Source organism: Telopea speciosissima, chromosome 8 (assembly GCF_018873765.1).
Source record: "Telopea speciosissima isolate NSW1024214 ecotype Mountain lineage chromosome 8, Tspe_v1, whole genome shotgun sequence".
Taxonomy (NCBI): Eukaryota; Viridiplantae; Streptophyta; class Magnoliopsida; order Proteales; family Proteaceae; genus Telopea; species Telopea speciosissima.
In genome coordinates, this window is record NC_057923.1 from 10,697,257 (window position 1) to 10,724,509 (window position 27,253).

The 27,253-nt window shown below is 37.6% G+C and overlaps 3 protein-coding genes and 1 long non-coding RNA gene across 12 annotated transcripts in view; 1 reads left to right on the forward strand and 3 right to left on the reverse strand.

Annotated features, from left to right (window-relative positions):
- The window catches only part of LOC122671387 (AP-1 complex subunit gamma-2-like), a 55,890-nt gene extending 54,186 nt beyond the window's left edge, over nucleotides 1–1,704 (reverse strand). For 3 of the 5 annotated variants that reach the window (XM_043868568.1, XM_043868564.1, XM_043868565.1), the window contains exon 1: nucleotides 1,464–1,703. In XM_043868568.1, coding sequence (XP_043724503.1) covers nucleotides 1,464–1,495 — 32 coding nt within the window. In that variant the 5' untranslated portion in view covers nucleotides 1,496–1,703. Of the gene's footprint in view, nucleotides 1–1,463 lie in introns of all 5 variants that reach the window. The other 2 variants (XM_043868567.1, XM_043868566.1) reach the window with 2 other exon arrangements.
- LOC122671392 lies at nucleotides 1,590–25,403 on the forward strand. Its single transcript, XR_006334342.1, has 3 exons — nucleotides 1,590–1,728; nucleotides 15,167–15,174; nucleotides 25,392–25,403. It is a non-coding gene; the product is annotated as an uncharacterized LOC122671392 (long non-coding RNA).
- LOC122671390 (pentatricopeptide repeat-containing protein At5g46100-like) lies at nucleotides 6,692–9,429 on the reverse strand. Of its 2 annotated transcripts, XM_043868576.1 has the most exons (3): nucleotides 7,922–9,429; nucleotides 7,621–7,677; nucleotides 6,692–7,253 (listed from the first exon to the last, which is right to left on the reverse strand). In XM_043868576.1, the coding sequence occupies exons 1-3, from the start codon at nucleotides 9,379–9,381 to the stop codon at nucleotides 7,220–7,222; spliced, it is 1,551 nt and encodes a 516-aa protein (XP_043724511.1). In that variant the 5' UTR covers nucleotides 9,382–9,429; the 3' UTR covers nucleotides 6,692–7,219. The 2 variants fall into 2 exon arrangements, with proteins under 2 accessions (XP_043724511.1, XP_043724512.1); XM_043868577.1 differs by lacking the exon at nucleotides 7,621–7,677.
- LOC122671391 lies at nucleotides 16,323–22,143 on the reverse strand. 4 transcript variants are annotated; one of them, XM_043868578.1, is made up of 8 exons: nucleotides 21,841–22,137; nucleotides 21,667–21,747; nucleotides 21,359–21,535; nucleotides 20,343–20,513; nucleotides 19,876–20,088; nucleotides 19,696–19,784; nucleotides 18,820–19,517; nucleotides 16,323–16,333 (listed from the first exon to the last, which is right to left on the reverse strand). In XM_043868578.1, the coding sequence occupies exons 1-7, from the start codon at nucleotides 21,932–21,934 to the stop codon at nucleotides 18,849–18,851; spliced, it is 1,494 nt and encodes a 497-aa protein (XP_043724513.1). In that variant the 5' UTR covers nucleotides 21,935–22,137; the 3' UTR covers nucleotides 16,323–16,333; nucleotides 18,820–18,848. The 4 variants fall into 4 exon arrangements, with proteins under 4 accessions (XP_043724513.1, XP_043724516.1, XP_043724514.1 ...); XM_043868581.1 differs by lacking the exon at nucleotides 16,323–16,333 and having other exon boundaries at nucleotides 18,680–19,517; nucleotides 21,841–22,143; XM_043868579.1 differs by lacking the exon at nucleotides 16,323–16,333 and having other exon boundaries at nucleotides 18,680–19,517; nucleotides 21,359–21,532.
- Nucleotides 25,404–27,253: the final 1,850 nt, after the last annotated feature.

The following is a 27,253-nucleotide window of genomic DNA, read 5'->3' on the forward strand; positions in this document are numbered from 1 at the left end:
AGCATAGCCTTTTGGAAGTGGCCAAACCAAGCCCGAGGAGACTACTTGAGACCATAAAGAGATTTCCAAAATCTACACACTTTACCAACTGTGGAGTCTGAACTAAAACCAAGAGGGATTTCCATGTAGACTTCTTCTTCCAAATCCCCATTTAGAAATGCATTTTTTACATCAAGTTGTTGAAGGTTCCATCCGAGATTAAACAAGGAATTGGATGCACAAGGAAAAATAAAAATGAAATCTACCATACAAGCAATAAAAGGATTTTAACTGCCAAAGACTGCTTCATCCACTACAAAAGAGATACCCCGGAATTCTCATCAAAATCGTGTTCCATATCCCTCAAATGACATCCAAGATTTACACCTTAAATACAAATTCTAATAATTAATTGAAATATAAAGTATGCAAAAACATCTGCAGTTTATGACACTACCAACAAATTCTTGCCATGAAAACCTCACGTTTCCATTCAATTTTTTTATAAACTGAGTTCATGAGATGTCTACCCACTCCTCCTCATTATATGGGAAAGCTCATGAACATTCAGAAGCAATGGCGTCAACATTTCAAGGCCCCATTTCTGGACTTAACTGTCAATGAGAATCAACAAATGGAGAGGATTAAGTCATGCCTAAAGATGTTTATAGTAACTGCTAAGATCAGTTGGTATAGAATGACTGTAACCAGTAGCTCCTTTTCTCCCCTCCTCTCTATAGCACTTTACATTGGAGAACAATCGCAAATAACCAGTAATGGAAGTTAGGTCAAAATTTAACGGCTCTCCACTAAAGTCATTGAAAAGGATTCTATATCCCTTGAATTTTAACAGCGAAGCCAACCATGTAAAAGAAGTAAATAGGAAGACATGAAGGGTATCAGTACTGCATGCAGGTCGGAGACTTTTTTTTTTGGGTTAATCAAGAATATATATATATAGGCAAAATAGAATTAGTCAAGTGCCTTAATTTTGATCGTTGTACAAGAAGTAATTAAAATTCATTCTTAATTTGAGCAGCTATGCCTTTCTGTTTAATATATAATCATATATAATACCGGTTCTTACAGTTTAGCTCAAACTAGCCTTCCTGGAGCTAAAAGAAAATCCGAAGTTTTCCGGTAGACTAGAGAATTTTACAGCATTATAATTGGGAGAAGAAAATCAATTGATTAAAAAAAAAAAAAACAATCGTTGCAATTGCATATAGACATGGCCGACGAAAAACACCTATTGTTCCTTGAATTTGATATCGTTTAGCAATTGAATTGTATAATTCGAACTCCATGAGCGACCAATACCATTGCTTCTTTCAAGGTCATTTCAAAGCATAATTAGGTCAATTACTACTCTCAACAGGATAGAAACACCTAACCACGAGGGCGTTTCAACATATATAAATAAATTTAAAAACTAAATTCTCGCAAACTCGATCTTGCAACAGAAGAAACGAGTGAGATCGTACCTTAACCGCGTTCCTGATGAAAAGGGATTCATGATTGGGTCCGTTGTGAAGCTCTGGATGAGCTCGATCCGAACCAAATAACAGCAGAAAAGAACGATCGATCGCAATGGAAACCCAAGTATCGACAGGTACAGACGGAGAAGTTGAAAAGTCCAGATCCGGGTGAACAAATTATGGGATCTAAGGAAGATAGAAGATGATGACAGACAGAAATGCAGAGGAATTTGGATCTGAGAGAGATGTAGAGACTAGAGAGACTGTTTATGTTTTGTGTGAGTTTTTTCTTTTCTTTTTATCATTTGAGTTTGTTTTTCCTTTCTCTCACGTTTTTCCAGTCCCGGTTAATTCACCCATAAAAATTCACTTTTTATGAAGTTATAAAATGCAAACCGTAGGGAAGAAAAGAGAAGAGACTTAAGAGGTTGAGGCTTTTTAATCGCTTAATTATATGGTATTATTACATGATTATTATTGTAATAGATTTTGTGTCCGAGTAGTGTATCCATTGCTTAATTTAAAAAAGAACTAGGAAGAAAGAACGCTGCCCTTGCGCCCTGACACAGAGACGAGCAAAATGATCGTCGTACCCCTGATCATTTTCGAGGTTCTAGGGGATGCGATGTTCATTTCATGTAACGGTCATTTTCACGTGCCCCTGTGTCAGGGTGCAAGGCGGCGTGCATTGCTCAACCAAATAGTGCTGCTCTATCCCCAAAAAACAAATGATGAAATCTTTATCATTACATTAAATTTAGTTGCGATTTTGGTTTGAGAATCAGAATCAGATCAAGTGAATCACGTGATCTGAATTAGATTGGCGGCAACCCATCCTGATTCTAATCGTTTGCTTAGCCCAATTTTTGAATTGGTGGTGAATCATGTTAGGTCTTCATGCTCCCCAATGTCAGGGTGCAAGGGCGGCGTGCGTTGATCAACCGGATGACGTTCTCTTGCCAAAAAAAAAAATTGTGAAATCTTATCATCACATTACATTAAGTTGGGATTTTGGTTTGAGGAATAAGAGCCGGATCAAGTGAATCACCAGATCTGAATTAGAATCCCGATTCTAGTCAATTGCTTAACCTAGTTTTTGAATTGGTGGTGAATCTCTTAGGTCTTTCTTTCACATATTGTTCCACACTTTTAGTCAATAAAATAGCAAAAAATCAATAAAACTTATCTCTCGTTGTGAATCCCCAAGTTTATTTAATCAAAAGCACACATATTTTATGAAGTATTTGTTTCTTCTTCTCGGTTATATTTATAGGGTCTCAATCGATTTTGATCCAGCCAAAATCTGAAACATAATCGATCAAAACTAATCCCGCCTCTGATGTCATACTCTTGACTCGATTAAATATGAGTATTAGATCGATCATATATATCGATTGATCCATATCAGTATCGGCTTGATATTGATACCTTCTAGTCCTGTATCAGTGGAATGGTTCTTATTAAACGAACAGCTATCCAAACAATAATTTTTTATTGAAATTGAGAGCAAAACCATCTGATACGACTAAATATGATCAATACGGATTCCAATACTAATATTAATAACCATGGTTGAGGTTGGGGGTATGAAGAGAGATGAGGAGGAAGATATGTTTTTTATGCCTATCACGAAGACCAGAGAATCAATCCCTTGACCTCTCGAGATCTTGCAACATTTTTTGAAAAATAACATTTTTGTGAGAGTTTACCTCCAACATTTGGAACTGTTTTTTGACTTTCAAAGTAATCCAATCATATGCTATTGGATTCTTGAAGCTAAAGAAGTATTGTGGTTACATAAATCAAGGTTCTCTTTTTGTTTATGGGTGATAGACTCGTTAAATGTTTTTTTTTTTTCTTTTTTTCTTTTTTTTTGGGTAAAAATCACTAGATGTTTTCATGCTAAAGCTGTATGTAATCTTAGGAGACGTAGTATTGAAGTACATTATGAATGAAGTGAGGAAGTTTATGACCATCCCTCCGATGCCTAATTTATTTGCTAAGCACCTCAGTAGTATATATATATCCAACCCTTTATATCCTTCTTTCATTGAGAGTTTGTCTGATCCTATAATTCCTTTTTTTTTTGGTGGAATGATCCTATAATTTCTAATGATTATGAAAATAGAAGATTGACTATCCTCCCCAATGAAGATGAGATTAGGATTGCAATTTTTAATATTGAATCTTTTAAAGCTCTTGGTCACGATGGAGTTTCGGATTGGAAATGTGTCCATCTAATTCATATTATATGGAATATATATAAATTAATTTGCTTAATTATTAATTGGCCTCGGTGGTCCTTATGTTTTAACATAAAACTTTTCACGACTAGGGACGGGACTGGACACCCAGTGTAAATGGTCATCGCACTGTGTATATTTAAGAACGGAGATTCAAGGGCACATTGCGAGTGTACATACAGTTTGTACATTGAACCAGATTGTATGAGAATTTCACATGTGTATTACTGATAGTTGAATTGGAACGAAATTCTCGTTTGTAGCATACGGTCAATCCCTTTATTATTGGTCATAGTCTTTTGAATTATATCCATTAGATGAAGATCTTGATGAGAGATGACATCTCACATCAAGATTTGGGAGATGATGTTGGAGAGAATTTTTTTCTCCACACATTCTTGAAGTGTGAATTCAATTGCTATTAAGTTATACCATAAAGGGATTTTTTTTTTTTTGGGTAATTATACCATAAAGGGATTAGATCCAAAAAAGTATGATTTAGGGAAAATTGGTGATTGGTTCCAATATGAAAAGCCAAGTCACAGTATATACTTAAAAAGGAGTTTTTAGAATGAGAATTGAAATATTCCAGAAAGGCAAGAAAAAATTTATTTTCAATGCTATTGATATTCTATCTCCTTAGAGATTAGATTAAACATCAATTCACTCTCCCTCTCTCTCCTTAGAGAACCATCATTAGAGCTCATGTTTCTGCCTTGTGCGAGTGTGTAAGGTAAAGGATTAAGGTTTTGTGAAAACCCTAGTCTATGGTGGTGGCCAATGTTGACGGGAACGAAAAATTACAGTGGTGGGAAGAACAGTACGTAAAAGGACTAAGATTGCATGGACAATTTACACTTGTGAACCTCAAGGTAACCATTTTCCCCACTCCTTAATGTTATTAAAGTTTTTGAAGGTCATGCTCGCTGGTAAGATGATCCCTGCCTTGGTTTCCTCTAACACTCCAACCATTTTCTTCCACAAGTAATGGGATTATGTTAAAAATTGATGTAATATCGTATGTCCATAGTTTCTTACCAATATGTCTCTTCCTTTTGGCTCTAAGGCATACCTTCATTTCGTTAATTCCAAAAGAAAAAGAGAATGTCGATCAAGTGGAGGATTTTAGACCCATAAGCTTGTGTATAGTCATTTCAAAGATTACACTAAAATTTTTGGCTAATCGGCTCAAACATGTTTTTGAAAAAGTTTTCTCTCGATTTTAGGTGGCCTTTGTCAAGGGTTGCAAATCAATGATGATATTATTAATCTCCATAAAATCTTTGATTTCCTTCGACGAAATAAGAGTAATCGGGGCTAGATGACTCTCAAATTGGATATGTCTAAGGCCTACAATAGTCTGGATGGGGTTATCTTAAGGTCGTTTTTGAATATTTAGGTTTCAACCAACATGCTTGTGATATGATTAGCTACTTGGTGTCCACATGTTCCTACTCTATCAAACTCCAAATGAGTAGTTTTTGTTATTTGAGCCTTCTAGGGGTATTTGTCAAGATTGTCCACTTAGCTCATATCTTTTCATTTTAGCTATGGAAGGTCTTTCTAGATTATTACAAGTTCATCATGAGTTTAATATGTTTTAGGGCATTAAAGTTTGAAGGAGTGGTTTGGAATTACCTATTTTCTATTTGTTGATGACATTTTGATTTGTTTTTAAAACTATTGAGCATGATGTGCTATCTATGTTGTCTATTTTAAATCTTTTTCAATATCCTTCTAGATTCTAGACAGCAAATTATTTTTTTTTCTAAAAATAATGTTTTCTTGAGTAAAGTTACTTCTCTTGCTAATAGGGATAAAAAAAAATTTAATTCTTAGGGTTTCTCCTATGAAGAGGGCTCTACCTATCTTGGAACTTATTAGGTGGCAAAAAAATTATAAGAAGATTATCTAGAATAATGTTCCAAGTAGCGTAAAATCTAAACTTGAGATGTAGAAAGCCCCACTAGATTGTCGCAAACTGGAAGGTCTATTTTAATAAACTCCTTCTTTAATTCTGTTCCTACTTACTGGATGAAACTTGGGTTCCAAGATTAAGGGACTTTTAGATCCCTCCTAAAATGTCCTTTCTCTTTTTATTTTGTAAATGAATTAGTGAGTGGTGATTGTGGGATGTTAGGTTGGTCTGTCCGGTTTTTTTTTTTCCCTTTTATGTTGCAAAAGCTATCTGTAATATTCCACAATCAAATACAGTATAGACAATAGATGAGTATATATTGCCATAATACCACTACTGTTATTCATGTTGGCCATAGCAGAGCTGTTGGAATACTGTTTCAGCAGCATCAATGCAAAGCATGTTATTAGGGACTAGGCTTCCAACGCAAACTATTGCTATTAGGGCTGCAACTGGGTCGGGTTGGGCCGGGCTTTATAGAACCCTAGCCCAACCCTAAGTCCCTTTAGCTGGGCCCAGGCCCGACCCGACCCTGACTCAGGGCCAAAAAAATCCAACCCCGACCCGCCCTCAGGATCGGATCGGGTTGACCCTAATTGGCCCTGATCATGGGGAGGGGGGAAAGAAATGCATGAATTGGAATGGACCGGGGAGAACATTATCAATTTTACATAAAATAACACTATAATAAAATGTATTATATCACTTATTGTCTTCATATATAATATATTATATAAAAAAATGTTGGTGACGTTTAAAGTTTATAATGTATATATTATATCAATATATATTTTATACTATAACTTCAATCAGGGTCGGGCCAGGCTGGGCCAAGCTTAGCCCGAGACCTCAACCCTAACCCGACCTGACCCAGGGCCAAAAATTTTCAGCCCTGACCCGCCCTCAGGGCCAAATATCTCAGCCCAGGCCTTGTTCAGGCTCAGGGCCGGTCCGAGCCGACAGGGCCAAACTTGCACCCCTAATTGCTATCATAATCTTATCCAAAGATTTCATTTAGGAGATTGAGCACATCATTTTGTTAAGACTTCCTTGGCAATATCTTCAAACTTGCTCATGCTTGTGCTTTTTGAACAGTTCTGAGCCAGAGGCCTCTTGAATTTCCTGTTGTAAGGTCTTGAATTTGATCAGGGCTTGGATGCTCAGAGGTATATGTTATCTCCCATCTCTGAGTGAGTTGTCATAGCTTACCTCCAGCATCAACAATGAAGTACTTATAGGCATATTTTCCACTTACACAGTCCATCAAGATAAGCTTCTCTTGACAGTCATCTCTTTGAGCCACATGAATGTTCATCAGTCGGGACCCTCATTGGTCTAGCAATTTCAGATCTTTATCATGTCCACACCCTCTGGTTATGCTGCATCCAATACAATGCGGTCCATGACATTCTAGCCATTACTTCAACACCTTTGCTTTGAGTTGCCTGCATTTGGAGGATATAAATGGCCATACCATTCAGGAGAAATTCTCAGTATTGGAGGAGAGTGGATGATTGCTGCTATATTGTTATTACCATCGAACTAGAATAACTTCAAGGATGAGGGTATGCTGATTATGTTTCAGTTCGGCTTTCAAAGAATCATGTAAAGCACAATTCCTCCTGATGATTTCCCCTGTTTTACCAATAAAAAAAATCACAGTTTACTTCTAAAGAAGAACAATACACAATGATCTTTATATTATTAGCATTTTGGAATTTCTACGATGTGCATAGCTTAGAAAAGAGTCTGGAAACAGAATGGCAGCCAGAAGGACTATATAGAATCCTAGCACATAGGTGAACTCTATTAGAAGACTCTTGCCTTCAGTAATTGACTGGTGCCTAAGTTGATTGTTTCAGGTCGAAGAGGGGATTTCCCAAGCAAGCATAAACCATGGCTTATTTGCAGATAAAGCAGTGGCCTAAACATTTAGGATCTACCAAAAATAGGGGGGGAAATGCTATTGCGCGAAGAAGGTACAAGTTACAAGGCAATGCATCTTGATGGAAAATCATGTGACTCCATGAATGGGGCTGCAAAAGATTCCCTTGGTTGTCTGCAAATTAAATCAATGCTAAAGAATTAAACACGAGCAATGAAACCAAGCAAAGGAAAAGGCGTACAAACACAGAAGCATTTCCATTTTATTTCAGAAACCAGCCTAGACAATAGAACAAAAAGTGAACCATGACAGATGTGCACTACACACACATTGTAATGATCCCAGGATATATTCAAAGTTCAAAAGTGGGACATAAGATATGACAAGGCTCAAAAGGTGTAATAGATAGAAAACTTACAAAAATACTGTGCTCAAACTGCAGCTTTCATCCATCAACTGAACCAAAACCAACTCAGCAGCTTCGTGCACCTTCCTCCGACACCAGAATCCACCGACAACAGCAAACCATATGGCCTCATCTGGAACACATCCTTCAACAACCATCTCGTCGACAATCCGAGCAGACTTGTGGATATCACCTTTTTTAGAGAAGTAACTTACAAGAGCACTGAATGTCTCGGCACTAATAGAGATCCCCCTAGTCCTCATACTTAGATACACTTGAAAAGCTCGATTTCCGTTCTTCTCGGTACAAAGGCCCTGAACCACTCTGTTATGAGTCTTAACATGAAGATTCCAAGTCAAACGATTAGGCGAGATACCCCCAAGCACCATCTCATCAAGGAAGTTTGCAGCCTCCTGGAACTTAAGGAAATCACAGAGGCCATTTATGATTTTTCCATACAATCCTGCATCTGGTTTCAAGCCCTGAACCTTCATCCTGTCAAGAATCTCCAATGCTTCCCGAAGCTTCTCTTCTTTACAAAGTCCATTAATTAATGTACTATAAGTTATCATGTTCGGAGGATGCCGGTCACCAACCATCTTTTCCAATAGCTCCATAGCTTGTGAAGATCTGCCCCCCTTGCAGAGACCATCCATCAGAGAACTGTAAGTAACCACATTGGGATTGATACCTTTCGTTCTCATCTCTTTGAATAATCCCATGGCTTCATCCAAATTATTAGACAAGCATGAACCATGTATTAAAGAAGTGTAGGTGATTACAGAGGGAGAACAACCTTTTGCCTCCATTTCTTTGAAAAGCTCTTTTGCTTCATTAATCCTCCCGAATTTACATAACCCATTAATTACAGTGCCATATGTATAAGAATCAGGAATACACCCACGATTAGGCATATTTCTGAATACCTGACAAGCGGCATCTATTGTCCCATTGTTCATGCAGAGGGCCTTAATCAAAACATTGAGTGAAGCAACACTTGGTGGAATACCCATTTCTTTCATATATTTATAAAACCTTTGGGCCATCTTCAACTGACTCTCATTGACAAGTATAGAGAAGACTGTGACATAAGATTTTTCAGTGAGTTCACATTGGAATTCTTTCATCCTCTGGAAAATCCTGACGGCATCCAATGGCTTGTGAGCCCGGCCATAAGCTCTGCATATGGAGAGGAAGATGTCTTCAGTGATGTTACATTTCTCCTCCTTCATTCTATTAAGAAGCTCCTCAGCTTCTCTGAACTGGTTAGCGGAGGCTAATCTGGAAATCATGAGACCAAAGGAGTTTTGATCATGCCGGAATCCATTAGAGTACTCTGCCGTTGCTGAATCAAATACGAGAAGGGCTTTCTGGATGTCCTTTTCTGCTCGTATCAGGTGCTGGACTTGGGATGATGTAATTTGTTTTGACCACTTGGTTAGTGTCTTGTAACTCATAGCAGTTGATTTCATTCTGGAAAAAAATTCACTGGATGTGATTCAAGTTTTCAAGTTTCAATTAAGCTTCTTTTTTTTGTGTGACATAATTTCAGAAAATTAGAGAACAATTCTCCATCATCTGTGCAGAAAGAAAGACTTTTAAATATAATACCCTTAGGCTTAAGACAGAAGCAACCGAACCTGTACGAATCGTAGAAAAATCAGCAACGAAGGGAAAGAATTGATGGTTTCGCATCCTGCAAACGAAGAAAGCGATAAGAATTAATGATCATGCAAAACACAAATGCACGTGCTATAGACGATGTAAAAAAAATTTCATCTTTTTCAGATGGTGTAAGTGCAACTTGGATGTGAAAGTTTGATGTAGAGGAGATGAAAACCAGATTCCATGACTGACCAAAATCCAAAAGGTTAATAGTCTAATTTCTTGACAAAAACACAAGTATACAACACAAAATTCAAAGAAGAAGCGGTTGGAAAGCAAGTACGATGGGTCGACTAGAACAAAATTAGAACTTTAAAGTAAATTCGTCCAACCCAATTTAACAAAGAACAGAAAGACAAATTGAAAAAAATAATTTATTCTACTACACATTTCACCAAACATGTGGCGTGTCATTAGACAGACCATATGCAATATACCATCTATGTTGAAATCTGAAACAATCAAAAGGCACTATGTCTGTCGGCTCCTAAGCTTCCCAGTACTTCTAAATTTGAACGTTCTGAGAGGGTCTATAATTGTGAAAACAAAAGGGCAAACATGGATCTCTTAAAACACCCATGTTATTCAATCAAAACCTTCCTTCTTCTCCCTGACTCGGTTAAGATTGACAAAAATAGAAGAGAATGATTAGAAGTATCTAGTTTGTTATCACTGTTTAATACCCAGTTCAACAAAAGCAACATAAATGATCAAAACTCAAATTAATTAGAAACGTCGTGGCAGATTACGATGCGTTTTGGTTGTGCGTGACAAGCGGAAGAGGCTACATGGAATTAGTATTTGTATTGCCTATCATTCAAACCTCAAATGCCCGTGAGAATCTCATGGACCTGCTGATCCTGCTGCTGCCTTTCTTCATTCTCAATCGCCGACCGTTTTCCTCCTCTACAGCTCTGGTTTTGCTGCAGTGCTGCCTGTGTTATCGCTCCTTGTTATTGCAACGCTTTTAAAAAGTCCACGTGGATCAAAAGCACTCAACCTCTAGTATGTTTATGCCTCTTAGCTCTTCCAATTACATATTTATGTCTATTTGACACAGTGTTTCAAAAATCATATAGTCTCTCATGCATATTCATGCATTGTATTTAGCATATTTCAAGGGCAATCCTGCCCAGACACAACCCAGCACGAAAAGACTGATGTTGCCCCTGAAAAGATGGAAAGGACCAGAGGTAGCGTTGATCTTTTCGTGTTGGGCTGTGTTTGGGTGCAAGTACATGCCCAGGCACAGCATCGATTAGCGTTCTTCCTCCATTAACTAGTATAATAGTATAACTCGAATTGGATGGTTCACTAAAACCAATCGGTTCAAATAGATTTGTCCGGTTTATAGCATTTAAGGTCTATTAGGGATGTAAACGGATCGCATTCGGTCAGATAGTGACATTATCATATTCGTATCCAATTATATTCGAACGGATTCAGATAATTTTCGGATAGTGATTTTTTGAATACAGGTTCTCCTAAATGGATATGAATACGGATCAAATACGATTTTTCAACTATCCGTTGACATATTTACCGTTTTTATGATGAGGGTTAGGGTTGAGACTTGAGAGTTTAGTAACAACCCTTTCTTCTACTCTTCTTAGTCTTATATTTTCTTACGTTTTTTACTTTTGATTTTTTAATAGATGTGTAATTCCATGTATCACATTGCATAAAACAATATATATAAACCAATAGCAAATCTAGAAAAAGAATCATTTTATCTTAACTTATAAATTTATAAAAATAAGATAACAAAATCCAATAAGGTAACTTAAAAAGATAGACAAACACAGAGTTATATTTCAGATATTTTATTACCATCGGACTGCTAAACGAATCGGATAATAATCGGTCGGATAGGGGGATTATCATATTCGTATCCGATTAATTTCGGACGGATTCAGATTCTCCTAAACGGATACGAACGCGAATCGAATACGGATTTACGAATATCCATTTACATCCCTCAGATCTATATCATTGTTTTAGTTCTTCTTATCGGATTGGATTTTGGGCAGTTCCAAAACCGATAGAGTAATTAACTATTCTCTTTCATTGATATCTCTAGGTGTGACTACAATAGCTAGAGGTTACTCAAAATGTCCTGGCAATGTGGACGAACCTGCACAGAATGCATCTTTCTCTGAAAATTTTGACCTTGCTTTTCTACCAGAAAGATGTGGTGTTGTTGATTTCTAACAATGGGAACAGACTAGTCCGCCAGATAACTTTACTTCATGTTATAAGAGCGACTGTTTAGAACATTTGTTAGCATATTGTAAAATGGTTGCAATTAGAGTTAATTAGTGCAAAACACTATAGAAGAGCTATACCCTCTCATTGGTCAATTTTCAACCCCAAATAACTGGGGAAGTTAGAACTTAGAAGAGGCTGAAAAGTGAGTAACATTTTCACTAGCCTACAAAATGCCATTCTTTAGGAATGAAATGTCATGGCCTCTTTTGTAACTCGTGTCTCTTTTGGGGCTGAACATTGACCTTTGTGTGTATGCGTGTGCGTGCTTGGAAATCTCATAAACAGGTGCATTGGCAGCATGGCGGTGCGAGGCGGTGGAGGCCTGTCTAAGTGCTTAGGTGGTAAAGTGTCTGCCTAAGCGGTAAAGGCGGTCTAGTGTTAGTTTTTCCCCTCCCCCCCCCCCCCCAACAAACACTCAATACATGATGGCATGATGCATCATAGTATCATACCTAATATCATCAAAAATAGAAAAATTTACGAAACATCCCCTGAAAATGGGTCGAAACTCGAATCACCCCTTGAAATTTGAAAATACTCAGATCACCCCTGGAATAGAGCCCAATACTCAGATTCAACCCTATCGTTAGTGGTCCATCGTTAAACGATCAAGTCAGCCATTTAAATAATTTTTAAAACCCTAAACTACCCTTGTGCAATGTAAAGTTACAATATTACCCTTGCTGAGAAAACCCCCCCAAAGTCTAATGTTATCTTATTCGTTCTTCACTCTCTTCCCAAAAAACCTGCAACTCCAAAAGTGAATTTCGCCGGACTGAAGAAAGACAAGGAACTTGAAAAATGGGTTGCCGAGACTGCCTTGACTCACGCTCTTATGAATGTTTTACCTTTTTTTTTTTTTTTTTAGGATGCGAATTAAGTAGATGGAATCCAAGAAAATGTAATGAATATTGTGTTTTAAGTTAAAAACTTGACTGTAATGATCAATGGAATATTGGGTTTTTAAGTTCTAATTTAATTATTGGGTTTTAAGTTCATTATTACATGTAATGTAATGAGATGTATGATTCCATTGAAAACCCTTCCCATGTATGCAAGCCATAAGCATACGTTCAATGGAACATATAAAGAGGTGAAAATTTACTGAGACAGACCATTCGGTATACCGAATTTAGATCCGGTATACCGTTTTTGTCAATGTCTTCACATTAAAATGAACAAAAAGGCAAATGGTGTGCGCCGGATCCAAATCCGATATACCGTTGCAAAAAAATTTCAGATGTGAAATTACAAAGAGCAAAATGGTGTACGCCGGATCCAATCTCAGATTTTGTTTCTGCAATTTTTTTTTTTTTTTTCTTTGTTATTTAACAATCGAAGAGAACGATCACTGAGATCAATCGAAATTTCTACAAATCTGCCCGATTCCAGGTATGATTCTCTATCATTCTTGGAATTTCTTGATCTATTTGAGATTCTTAAGTTCGATAATCGACGGTATCTCTTCGAAAAACTGATTTTTGCTCTAGTCGATCAAACTCAGAGACATTTTTGTGATTTTTGACAAAATTGTTACAATTCCTCAAACCATCTACAATGGTTCCATTCTCGAATTTCGATCTGAGATCCACTTTTTACAAGGATTGAAGCTGCTAAAGCAAATTGACGGGAAGAAAGTCAATCAGATTTTTGTTACTCAGTTCAATGCTTATTACGAATCCCCCGAGTTACAGAAAACTTCGGCAAAATTGCAATGGTGAGGTCGGAGTTGCAAAGTGAGGATTACGGGGAGAGGAGGAAGAAATGGGTGAAAGTGGGTATTTTAGGTTGAAGATGAAGGAAAAGGTAGTATTGTAAATTTGATTATAATGATTTAGTACAAGGGTAAAATAGTCTTTTTACACCAATAACTAACAACAGACTAACACCGTTAGTGTAGAGGGGGTGATCTGAGTATTTTCAAATTTCAGGGGGTGATCCAAATTTCGACCCATTTTCAGGGGGTGTTTCGTAAATTTCCCTTAAAAATAAATTTAAGCCATCTCAAGTCATCAAAATAAAAAATCATACATGATACATCAAAATTCAGAATAATCAAACATCATAAATTAATTAAGAAACTAAAAGACATAGCACAAATGACCAATCAACATTCTCTTATTTAGAAATCAAGCAAAATAAATAAATAAAAATAAGCAGGCTGCAGTAGGTTTTACAGAGTACAGAGAAGAAGAAGCAGAAGAAGCATCGAGGTTACCATTACCAAGCAAAAACAAAAAAAAAAAAAGAGAGAAGCAGCAGGCTGCAGCAGGCGTTAAAATATAAAATTAAATAAAAAAAGAGAAGCAGCAGGCGTTAAAATAAAAGAAAATAAAATAAAAAAAACAAACAAACAAACAAAAGAGAAGCAGGCATTAAAATTTATTTTTTTTAAAAAGAAAAACAGAGAAGTAGAAGAAGAAGAAGAAGAAGACTAGGGAGTACCGGAGTAGGGACTTACCTTGCCGGAAGAGTCGAGTTGCTATTGCCGCCTCTTGCTGGAACTGGAAGAGACGAAGAGTGGAGTTGCAGACTTGCAGTTGCTGGTACTGGAAGAGACGAAGAGTCGATTTGCAGACTTGCGGTTGTGCAGAGGCCAGAGAGGAGTCGAGGAGTCGAGGGTTTCTAAATTCTAAGTTTTAGGGATTTTATTTTTTAGACTTTTTAAGTTTTTAGTTGAATAAATTACTCCCCTCCCCTCGATTATGCTCTAATGACAAACCCCTCCCTAGGTTTTGAGTAATGACTCTCCCCTCCCCTGCATGCTGCATTCCTAAGATTCTAACAGCTGTACCCATTCCGTTAAAAAGGGCTGTTAAGTGATGACATCATCTTAATTATATTCGTTTAAATCCCAAACTGCCCTTATATTTGTAAAATTTCAATAATACCCCACCTAATAAAATAGGAAAAATCTGTGGGAAAAGAAAAAAAAAAAAGAAAACGAAACGGAGAGGAGATGAGGAGAAGGAACTCTGAAAATGTTGATTTTAGGATCCAAAGAGTGCCTTTATTAATTGACTGCAGAGGAGCTCCAGGATCTGAAAAATCAAGGTTTTTCGCTTCTGATGATTCTCGTACCAGGCAACTTGAGATCGATCTGCGTCAACGACGTCAACGACGTGGAAATTGGAAGGACTACCTCAGATTTGCGTCTTTGCTGCGATTGATCGATCTACAGAGAAGAAGGAAGAGGAAGAGTAGCAGAGTGACAAAAAAAAAGGAACGAAGAATTTAGAGATCTTTCACTTTATTATCTTATTTATACAGCAGTGAAATCGAATGAGAAAGCTCTGCTTTGAGTTAAATTCTGATTTTTAAGAGTTTTGAGAGTAATTAGGGAAATGGGGAGCTAAAGATGCTTTTCTGCTGTACGAGGAAGTTCAGGAATAGCGAGGCAGGGCCACAGGCGGACTTGAGAAATGCCTTCAAGAAATACTCCGAAAGGGGGAATTACATGACAGCTGAGCTGCTTCGTCGTTTCTTGGTTGAGGTTCAAGGTGATGTTAATGCGACAATCGCTGATGCAGAGAATATCATTCATCAAGTTGTTCAGCGACGACATAACCGAGATAGGAGTTGGTTGCAGATCCAAGCCGTGAGATGGGAGTTGGTTGCAGGTCCAAGCGGAGATGGAAGATGCACGTCCAAGCAGTTGCAGAGAGAGATGCGTTGCAGGTTGTTGCGGCAATGGCTGTTTTAGCAGGTGGAAGATGCACTCTCCATCTTCCTTTTCTCGTTTTCCCGGGTGGGAGACGATAGAGCGAGGAGAGAGAAGTTAGAATAGGATTTTTAGACAAACTGTAAAAGGATACTATAGTCTTTTCCCATCATTTAACAGTCATTTTTTACGAAATGGGTACAATTGTTAGAATCTTGGGAATGCAAGGAGGGGAGAATAATTTACTCCTTTTAGTTTTAAAGATTGTTTATCCCATGTAGCAACAGCGTACATTAAAATCTTTATACATAAATCACTAAAAATTAAACAAAAAAAATAAAATATAAAATAAAACCATGAGTCATAAATGGTGGTCGACTTGACCATATGGCGCACCAAGGCGTCACTTTAATCGTCTTGACGACGCCTAAATAGTCAAGTCGACCGTCATTCATGACTCATGATAAGCATCGTCTCGCTCAGTGTCTATATTTTTGCCTGGACACCAAGGCAGCGTCTAAACGACGACGCCTTGACAACTATGATGCTTATAGCTCTGACCATAATAATCAACAATCTTATGTACAAATAGTTTATCAGGTCTGTCGGTTACTGATGCTTTTTGATGACTGGGTCCCAGGTTAGCCAGTCCTAGTGGTCAACTTGGTCAAAACTCAGATCTTCCTATTATGTGTTAGCATAACTGAGATTTTAACTAAAATAAGTGTGTTAACAGCTAACATTAGGTCAACACAAATCAGATCTTTTTACCTTGATTACACTGGTTTAATCTGGTATAGTTTTTCTATTGGTTGTTCAAATTGTTGTTTCTTCATTAGAGGGAACCTCCTGTTAGAAAATATTTTTTGGTTTATGGTCTCAACTTGGTTCTAATGTTTCTTGACAAATGGGTTAATTTATTACTTGACCATCAATCCTATTCTTTCAAATTTTTTTTTCAGGTCTGGGATTGGCCTGGTTCTGGATTTTGATAGTGCTCTCATCTCTTGTGTAAGTGTTTCTTCTTTGTATTTGATATTCTATGAGGAAGTTGGAATGCTAGAAGTCTAAAATCTTTTCAAATTGAACCATGTGGACAGAGAGTTTCCAACCCCAGCTGTTTCAGCACGACATGGAAGCATTGCCAATTCGTTTTGGGAAGACAAATTCTGTTGATCTGCTCCGATGTCAGAAGCGTAGTCGCTAGCTCCAGACCTTATTTGTTCTTTCTAAGGCTTGTCAGGCTGTTCCAATCTCACCTCTCTCTTATGTTTGGGATCCACAGAGTTGAACATCATAGTTTCTCTAAGGAACTTATTAATTTCCTTGATTCAGATGGTGTAAATAACCACAAATTGACAAACTCTCAAATCCTTGCTGACGAATTGAAGGATTTAATTACTTTTGATGGAGGCCTGGATGCATTAGAGAGGGTGGAGGGCTTTAAGCAAGGAGATGAGGATCACATAGGAGCCGGTGTTTTAACCGACAGTGATGGAAAGGTGGATACTATGAGGTCGGCCAACATTATGGATTTCACAAACCAGCATGAACAGGGATACCCAGTGGGATGTTTGGTGAATTCAGGACCTTCATGTTTAATTAAGAGGAAATGAAAATTTTAAGAAACATATCCCATATTACAGCTAGATATCTTAGCAAAGTGTTGTAAATATTTCTTATCTGATCAAAGGAGTTCTGTGGTTATATATGTACTGGGATCATTTTAGTATATGGATTTCGTTTGACATCTTTTGATAACTTCAATTGCTAGAATTTCATTGCTACAGTGGCTATGCTCTGCTCAGGATTGACTTGAGTTAAAGCCCCTCCTTGGACTCCACCTATCTCCTTAGTTGTTGGTTGATAAATGTCTTGCCTTTTTGGTGTCTCATTGAGTCTCGATTGAAGAGACTTGAGGGTCTTCTGAATCTCCTGGGTTGGGATTTGCAGAGGAAAAAGGGAGTAGTTTGAACATACAAATTCCATTACCAATAGTGAGGTCAGCCTTGCGGACCAGGTCCATGACTCGATGATGAGGGATCTATAAAAGCTTATAGCATCTAGCTTTCTAGTTGTGTGTATTGCAATACTTCAAACGCAACAGTAACTAGATTACATTTACCAGAGCTCCTTTAGTATATGGCTTTCACCACCCTAACATGGAAAGGAATTGCTCTGTTCATCTCTTTCCAGTTTCCCCTTGAGTCCCTATTATGTGGCAGTTTAATTAAGGGGTATTACCCTATATATGATTGTCATTGTAATATTGCAACAAGAGCAGGAAATAACTCATTCGGGGCCTTATGAATGTTGGTTGGGTTGAAAGACCGAAAGATGAGATTAAACGGATAGACTGTGTAAGCCTCCGAGACTACTAAGATGAATGTATGCCAGCCTAATATTCAGTCATCCATACATAGGTTACACAATCCAAAAATTTAAAACTTGTTATTGGAGATCAAATCACAAGTTCGAGTTTGGAAACAGCCTCTCTGTAAAAGAAGGGGTTGACCCTCCTCGGACCCTGCAGTGGAGGGAGCCTCGTGCACTGGGTATGCCCTTTTATTGGAGATCAGATCAGATTCCACCAATCTCATTACAGATTGGTCAATACAGCTCAATAATGGCTGATTTTGCGGCAATACAGAGAAGTATTAACTTGGCATTGGCCAATTGAGAGTTGACCGATCCTGAATCCTTGATATGACCAATCTGATCTAGAAACTTGAAATTTAATAACAATCTGGCAATGTTTCTGTTTTCTTCTTCAGCTGATACCTGAGATGCAATGACATGGATTACCAGAGCTACTTGTGAAATAGAGAAAACTGTTTCTTGGTATCTATGCTTCCATATGGATTGACACTCTCATTGGTTTCAGAATTCTGCCATAAGAGTGTAGTTTATTCAATATACTGGTGGAATGCAATCTTTTGCGCTGTAAATGGAATTAGTTTTGCTCGAAATGAAAAAGTGAAAAAAAAAAAAAAGGGACCTGCACTTAAGAAATAATCTTCATATTTAATCCAACTTTAATTTGACCTTCATCAACTATGTAATCTCTTCCTTCATTGTTCTTCTGGAGCCAGAACAGAAATGGGTGCCTTCTGATCTAATATCTTTTCAAGAAAATGAAGTGAAAACAGATATATGGCGGTAAAACATGGAATGGATAACTTCAGAGAATCAACATTCCTTGAACACTATAGCTGTCCTTACAATTCATTCTTCACAAGTCATGTTGATACTCCCTGTTCCCTATATCTTTACATAACAATTAACAAGTGAGGTGAAAAGAGTGAAAATCTTTTACCTTTTATACGCAGTACTGATGATTAATACTTAATAGCCATGAGCATAACCCATATAATGTCCACGAGACCGGATATTACGATGATCATAAATAGGCTCTCCATAGTCCACAGCCTTTATCACCACTGCTTCACGTCGACCAGCTTGTTCCTGAACTGCCCCAAACACAATCTCATTGGTAGTCTCGTAACTCTGCTCATAGTATGTTTTCGGGCCAGACGAATAATGCCTCTGATGCTGCTGCTGCTGCTGCTGTTGTTGCTGCTGAAATTCACCGTCCCAACCACTATAGAAAGCTTGACTTTGCCGGAGATGGTTGGTCTTCTCTGGGTCCTTGGTCATGAAAGCATAGGTCTTCCTTGGGGTTGGAGTTCTTGTTTCTATAGTCGGTGGCTCATCTTCATCAGGTATCACAAAACTTTCTTGCAATGGCCAAGCATTTTGACGCTTTAGCTGTTGCTGGTACTGCTGTTGCAGTTGATTGGTCAGTGGCTTCCTTCTAAAACCCGAGAACAACGCCCCAAATATTTCTGCCACAGCTGCACCAGTATTGAGGAAAAGCTTCCCAAGTGAACCAAAGAAGCCTTCTTCTTGCTTCTCTGTTTCATCATCAGTGGGGATTAATGGTGGCCTGACTAATGATTTCTGTGGCTTCTGATATGGACTGGATGGAAAGCTTGTTTTACTACTTATGGAATCCTACAAGAGCAAGAAAAGAGTTTACTGTTCTATGTTCTTCCATAGGGTATGAAGACCATTAATGTAGACAGCTTGTGACAGATTTAGCAATGAGAGGAACAGTTTACACTCAAGTGAGAGACACCAAATCAAAAGAACTATTTTGTCAAAGAAATCACAGAGAACATTAATCACTCACGTTTTGGGAAGAGACCATCGTACCCACTCTCCTTTGGAGCAAAGCCAACATATAACCAAAGAAGCCAGCAGCAACCAGCACAGCAATCCCTTCAATAAAGGAATAGACCACCAATTTTATCCATGTCCAATATCAAAAGAACAAAGGCAAGGGGAAAAATCGTCACACTGTTCAATTTACCTAAAGGAAAACCATTCCCATATTGGTAGGCACAGTCATCGAAATGCAGCTGTATCTCTCGAATAGCCTGGTTTCCTCTGTCTATGACAAGAAGAGAGCAGCTGCTTCCAATATAAACAACATCAAAATCGTTGGAAAACTTTGCATCTTCACTTGGCCCATCAACATAGCCCCCTGCACGGCTCCATTTTCCTCCTGCAATTGTTGTAACCCCTGCATAAAGAAATTGAAGCATATCAAAACACTGTGAAATCACTGTGTGCGGCAACTCTAAGACCAAAATAAAAGTCCACTACATGGAAATTACTTATAGTCTCTCATTGAATGAGAGATTGAAAAAATTAATAACAATAATAATCTGTAATTGAAAACAACAATTTTTTTCTTCTAATATTTTAACAAGTTAATGGGTATGAGAGCCATTCCTTTAGGTATATAATAATCTTGAATGGATACCAATATTTTACCTGCATCACTGATCTTCCTGATTGCCATGTTCATAGTGTCTGCTATGTAAATATTTCCCCTATCATCCGCAGTAAGTCCCTTTGGTTGGTTCATCCTTGCTTCTCTAAGCTTCCCATCCACATGTCCAGAGTAACCTTCAGGCGATCCAGCAACTAGTTTTGGCCTGCTGTCTGCAGTTTTCCATGCATTCAAAATCCACAATGAAACATATATATTTTCCAGTAATTTGTTTAAAGAACTCTAAAAAAGAAGAATATGCCAAGAAATTCAATCAACCCATTATGGAAGAATCAGTAGCTGATACTGTGGACCAACCATAACAAGGAGAAACTCAAAAATTAGGTCCGGTTTATATTCCAATTGTTCAGGTTGCCACAGAAATCCAAGTGAGACCAGAAGTTTGAGAGAATGAAGAGTTGGTTGTTATTAATTGAAGTCAAAATGCGTTATTTCTCATAATTCAGATGACATCAGCTGGGTTTTGTTCTATAAGAATCACAGAGGCCATGAAGTTCAGACAAGATGTATAGAGCATAAGAGAAAGAGACAACAGTTTCGAGTAACAATGAAGTTTGTCCTTGAAGAAACATAGCTTTAGAAGAAAAGGGACAGATTACAAATTTCAAAAAAGATGGAGCTGGGTAATTTGCATTATTAAGTAACAGTCTCATTGTACTTTAAAAAGTGGATCTCTTGAGCAGTTCTGTTCAACAAAAGCAAAATCAGGAACCTAATCATTCAAATTGAAGTTCAGATTTGGTTGAAAGTTGAAACTTATGTGAAAAGCAACCAATACAAAAGATCTAGAGGAATAAATCAGTTGGGAAAAGAAGCGAGATTTCTGCCCAAACTGATCAGAAACAGAATGAAAAAGTAGAAATTTCGTTACCAGAAGAAGTAATTTGCAGGAATTTCATAGTAAAACACATAGTATAAGAATATAAGAGCAGGATTTCAACATATATATGATCCAATCAAGCCAAAATTATAAGTCATTACAGAAAAACCCACTTACAGCGTGACAATGGTGAGGATATCTTGTAAATGTTGCTGTTAACAGAGTCCAAAACCAGAAGCTCTCCACTGGGTGAAACCTCAACTGCGAACGGCTCGATTCCAAGCTTACTCCCATCGAATACCGTCTCTACAGTGTAACCACTTTCGAACTTCACCATCGGACGGCCAGAAATTGCTGAAAATCCAAATCCCATTAATCCCCAACCATGGCAGAGAAAAATCTCTCAGTACCCAAAACACTCAAGGACCTATGGGTGGGAACAGGAAGAAAACAAAAACAATGTAGGTTCGATCTGATATCATTACCAGTTTTGGTAGTTGCTTTAAGTGACCACAACCATTTTAGAAGAGCAGAGAAAGAATTGGAAACAAACCCACTAACAATTTCTGCAAAAAAAAATGCACAAAGAAAAAGATGAGATATAGGGTTGCAATATAGGAAAGATTGAATATCAAAGAAGCTGGAGAGCTAATACACACTTGCAGGATCAGTAGCCGAAGCTGATGAGAGACATCCGAGCAAACCCATGAGTATGAGAGCCAAAACAAATCCATTCTTTCCCATTACTCCCATAAACTCAAGAACCCACAGGGAGAAAGAAAAGCTCAAATCAGAAGATTCAATTTCAAGCCCTGCTGCATTCTCAGAAACCCCATAAATCTCATCTGGGTGAAAGTAGTAAGAAGCTAAAACAAGATAGACACTGCGATGCTCTTTACTTTTTGTTATCGAACCCTTCAAGTGCGGCTGAGGAGTGAGGAGAAAAGGATAAGAGGGCTTGTACAGGCTTCCTTCCTTGGTTCGGCTTCGCCTCTCTCTCTCTCACTCTGAGTTCTCTGTGTCTTTAAATGGAATTAGCAAAAGACGGAAAAAGCGGCAAGAAAAATAAAAAAGGTATCCAAGTATTGGACAGTGTAAGGAATCATATGCTTTCCATTGCTTTCCATTGCCTCTAGAGTGGGTGTCTTAACTCTTATTTACCAAAAACAAAAAAAACTCTTTAACTCTTAAATCTTAAGTCTTAATACAAAAATCATTTTTGGGTTTTAACTTTAATGCTATGGTCTTAATGCATTCACAAGTCACAATGTCAGTGTCACAACCACACAGCTTTCAGACTTTGAATACTAGCAGATACATATGCTCAGCAGATCTGAATGGAGTGTTAGAATGAGACATCATCTATAGGTGTATTTAGTAATTGACATCTTTCTTTAGTTGGCATTTGTCTTGTTCTCAGAATTTAAGGTTAAGGGTATAAAATGGTTTTTAAAAATAATTTAAAAGTATCATATCATATTGTGGTTATCAAAAGATGTCATTGTCATGCATATATTTCAAATAAGAGAACCCCATTAGGTCATGCAACGCACGTCGTCCTTGCGCCTAGACATAAGGGTGCACAAAATGATCGTTGCACCCCTGGTCATTTCCATCTTTTCAAGGGGTGCGATGGTCATTACACATGCCTTTGTGTCTGGGTGCAAGGACAATGTGCATTGCTTGACCGGGTGGTATTCTTTCTCCCATAAAAATATAATAATTTTAGGAAAAAGATCATCATGATAATAGTGTGATATACCACGCCCTCTCACATCCTCATCATGTGGGTCTTATACTGATAGTCTCTTATCTAACCATGTGGGTCTCATACGAAACTGTTTTTCTTGATCAATGCAACATGAGAGATTCTCCTACATTGGTGATGTGACAAATCCTCTTCCAATTATATTTTGGGATTGAGTTCCCTATCTAGGGTTGCATAGCGTACGCTAATGCCTCCTTATGTCTCTCTCTCCTCCAACAATAGGGTGCACGTGTCATTTTACGAATGAGGAAAGATAGACACATGGAGAGCGCTAGCGTACGCTATGCAACCTGGCAACTTTCTTTCTCTCTATCATTTATAAGTTTTGTTCAATGAGCTGCCATTGATGGTACATTAGCTCTCTCTCTCTCTCTCTCTCTCCTTACATGAAATGACCTTGCTACGCTCTTACGTGTAGAACCATTTTGTCACACTTCAATGGTGTGTTCCTCTATGCTGCTTGCTCAAAGAACACTCTTCCAATTTTTTTTTTACCATTTAACATCTTGGGAAAGAGTTTTCTAAGCAAGCGACATATGAATATATTAGAGGGCAAGAAGGTCATTTTATATGAAGAGGAGAAAAATAGACACAAAGGTATTAGTGTACCTTATCTTGAAGACACGGATAACTTTTTCCTAATATCTTTTGATTAGACATGGTAAAAAACAAATACATTTGAAACATAATTTTTTTTTTCTTTTGTAGGAAATTGTGATTAAATGAGAAACAAATTCACCTGTATAATTATGATATAGGCGAGTCTTCAATAGATGCCAAAAGGACTAATGAATGTACCATTTCTATTGTTAGCGTTCTTTAACCCATTTCAAGCAAAGTTCTTATTTTGACAGATTTCAAAGTGGTTCAAATCCATCAACTTCATTCAAGGAGAGGAGACAAAATGTAAAACAGAACGCTAACCGGTGCTGTGTGTAGGTGTGTACTTGTGCCAAATACAGTTCAGTACAAAAAGATCGTCAAATCCAGAGATATGACAATCTTTTCATGCAAGATTCTGATACATACCCACACACAACACCGATTAGGGTTCGTTTTCCCCAAAGTATTTTATGCCCAAATAAACACAGCCGTCAGAAACTTTATTTTTCCCTTGTTGAGTTCTTGTGCTCACAAATTTCGAGGTGAATGGGTGTCGTTCTTTAATTTCCTTTGTTGACCACTGTTTTCTTTTTCTTTTTTTTTTGTAAATCCAGATTCTTCGGGGTAACCATGTGCTGAGCTGCTGGTATAGATAAGCCTTCTACCACGAATGTGGAGATCATATGGAAGATCATCTAGATTCCAATTGACGTATTTAACTACCTTTTAGATACTTTTACAATACTCATGATTTCTCGCGCTCACGAATGTCCATACATATGAGACACAGAGGATCCAATTGATGCCAACCATTGTAGGCAATAAGGCATGTAAGGAGAGAATCTCTCACGTGCGAATTGGTTTCGTTAATAAGAAGCCCAACTGGCCCACATCACATGGTTAAGGAAAAGAAAGTATAAGACAATACTCCAACATCATTTCTTACCATTATTAGATTAGAGTGATGGCTTAACCTTTTTTAATTTTTTTTAGTTTTTCTAATGATCATGGCGTGGCTGCTTATCTTTCAAGACTTTGAAATGCAGAAGGCTTTTGACCATGGTTCTAAATATCGGTATCAGATTGATATGTATCGGCTGTATCAAGTTGCATTAGATGGTTTTGCATTAATTTCTAGAGCAAGAGATTGCTATCTGGTCAGTGTTGTGCGTGCATCAGCATGGGGAATGAGATATTTTTAGTTCAATGAGGGATGAGTGGTAATTTTGTGCAGTCCTATGTCTAGAAGTAGGAATCATGCGATTGATTAGCATTTTTTTTTCCTATTTTTATTAAAAAATAAATTTAGATAAATTTAACTTTACTACAAACCATTACACTGATACATGATCGGTCAAGAATCCATATTAGTTTATCCGAATTTTGAAAACCATGCTTGTGACCGCCAATCAATAGTATAAGATACATCTTTTAACCACAAAACATGATGTGACAAAAATAAAATTGATCGAGTTTTCCTTCACCCATGATAAAAAGATTTGATCATCGGTGTTGTTGGATTGTGGGGAAATTGGGAATACATTGGGGATGGATACTTTCGTCTTCTTAAATAGGAGTGGGAGTGTAATGATGATAAAAGATTCTAAAAATGAGACCACATCATCAATAGAGGAGGAAACCTTTATTTCAAATAATATTGTAAAAAATTAATGGATGGGTTACTAAGGAAGGATTGAAGGATGATGAACTAATTCTAATAAATGTATGGGAAATAATTTTTTGTTTAGGAGTGTTGACTAGCGTAGGCCAACACTCCCATATGTTTATCTCTCTCTTCCTCAAAACAAAGGGATATAGATGTCTTTTTCATATGGGAAGGAGAGAGATAGACTCATGGGAATGCTGGCATAGGCCACACCCCAGATAGAGTGTTTTTTTTCTCTAAATATATATTTAAGGAATTGTTTGAATAATCCGTTAGCATTCTCCCTTGTATTTTTCCAGTAGGCATTAATTTGACTAAAATTCTTGACAATATGTAATTTTATCCTGATACTTTGATATTTCATTATTGCATTTTCTGATTATCTTATCATTAAACAACTCAATTTATTTTCAGTTCATTTTTTGGGGGGAGAGAATTCGACCCCATCATATATATATATATACATGTATATATATATGGAAGAAGAAAGTTGCCAGATCGCGTGATCCCTACGCCTAAACATAGGAGCACATGAAATGATCATTCAACCCTCAATAAAATCAAAATCCCATCCACATAGATGCCATTATGTGCACTCTCAATGATCCCCGTGTTGGTGCAAGGGCTACACAACTAGAGCAATCTATTGCCCATATATATGTATAAGAGGAAAATGGTTCTACATGCTCATGGTAAGAACCCATTGTCATGTGGATAGCTGATGTGGCTATTGTGGACCATTGGATAGAAAGACCATGGTATAGAATAGCCACTATCAAATTTCAAAACCCAGTTTAATCAGTTACTCTCTTGAAACTCATGTATACCGAAACACGTACAATCAGGAGTGAAATAGGGTCGGGTTGGGCCAGGTTTTTTAAAACCCCATCCCAACCATGAGTCCTCTTAGATCACCCCAAACCCAACCTGGCCCTAATGTCGGGCTGAGATATCTCAGCCCAAGCCCAACCCTGCCAAACTCGGCCCCATCCCAGTTTGGCCCTAATTGACCTTGATGTTTGTCAGGGTTAGGCTGACATTGATTGACCTTCGCTGACCCTGTTTTTTTGGCCATTTGTATCCTTATATGATCTAAGAAAAAAACAGAAGAAAAGTAAAGTCAACATCCATCATTCTTAAAAACAATCCTAAAGACTTAATACCTTAAACATAATACATAATAATTAATATATAGTTATATAAAATCATGGTCGATCCAGGTTTAGTCTAAGGCTTCAACCTAATCCTGGCTGACCTTGGGACTGCAAATCCAAACCTAGGCCCAACCTACAGGTTGAAAAAACCTAGCCTAAGCCCAGTCCAGGCTTGGGTTCACGGGGTCAAACTTACACCCCTATTATGATACTGTGACCAATAATGTGCAATCCCCTATGACTTAGGATTTTGAAACCTCTGCTTACCACATAGAAGGCTTCAATGGCAACTGGGGGATCTAGGGTCAACCAAATCTACAAATTTTTGGCTTTGGATGTCAAGAAAAGAAAAAAAAAAATTTAAAAACATTTGAATTTTAGGAGAGAAAGACACATAAATCAATTATTGCATTCAAAGTGGGCATTTGATAAAGGATTCCCGTGTTGGAAGTGGGCTCCCCAAAAACATTAGAAGCTGAGGATTTCTCCTTCGACATAACATGCATATTAGAGTGAGATTGGTGGTTGTTAATGCCTTGATGGATTAAGAAATCATAATTCCTTTATAACCAAAGGAAAAAGATTCTTTGAGCAGATGGGGTAAGAAGGGTAAGATACCCTTATTACGCTAGTATCTCTGTATCTAGCTATCCATCCGAACTGACATCGCTACCTTATAATGTAAAATACCGTTTTATTGGAACTCATTGGTGCATCAAGGGATCTCTCTAATGGTTTACTCTATGGTACAGATAACACAAGTACACAACCATGGTTAATTGAAGTTAATAAACTTCTTTTTATCTTCCCTGTTCCCTTTCCCACCCCACCCCTGATGGGTAGATATCCATCTTTGTTAAGCATGCCATGCTTGATCCCTT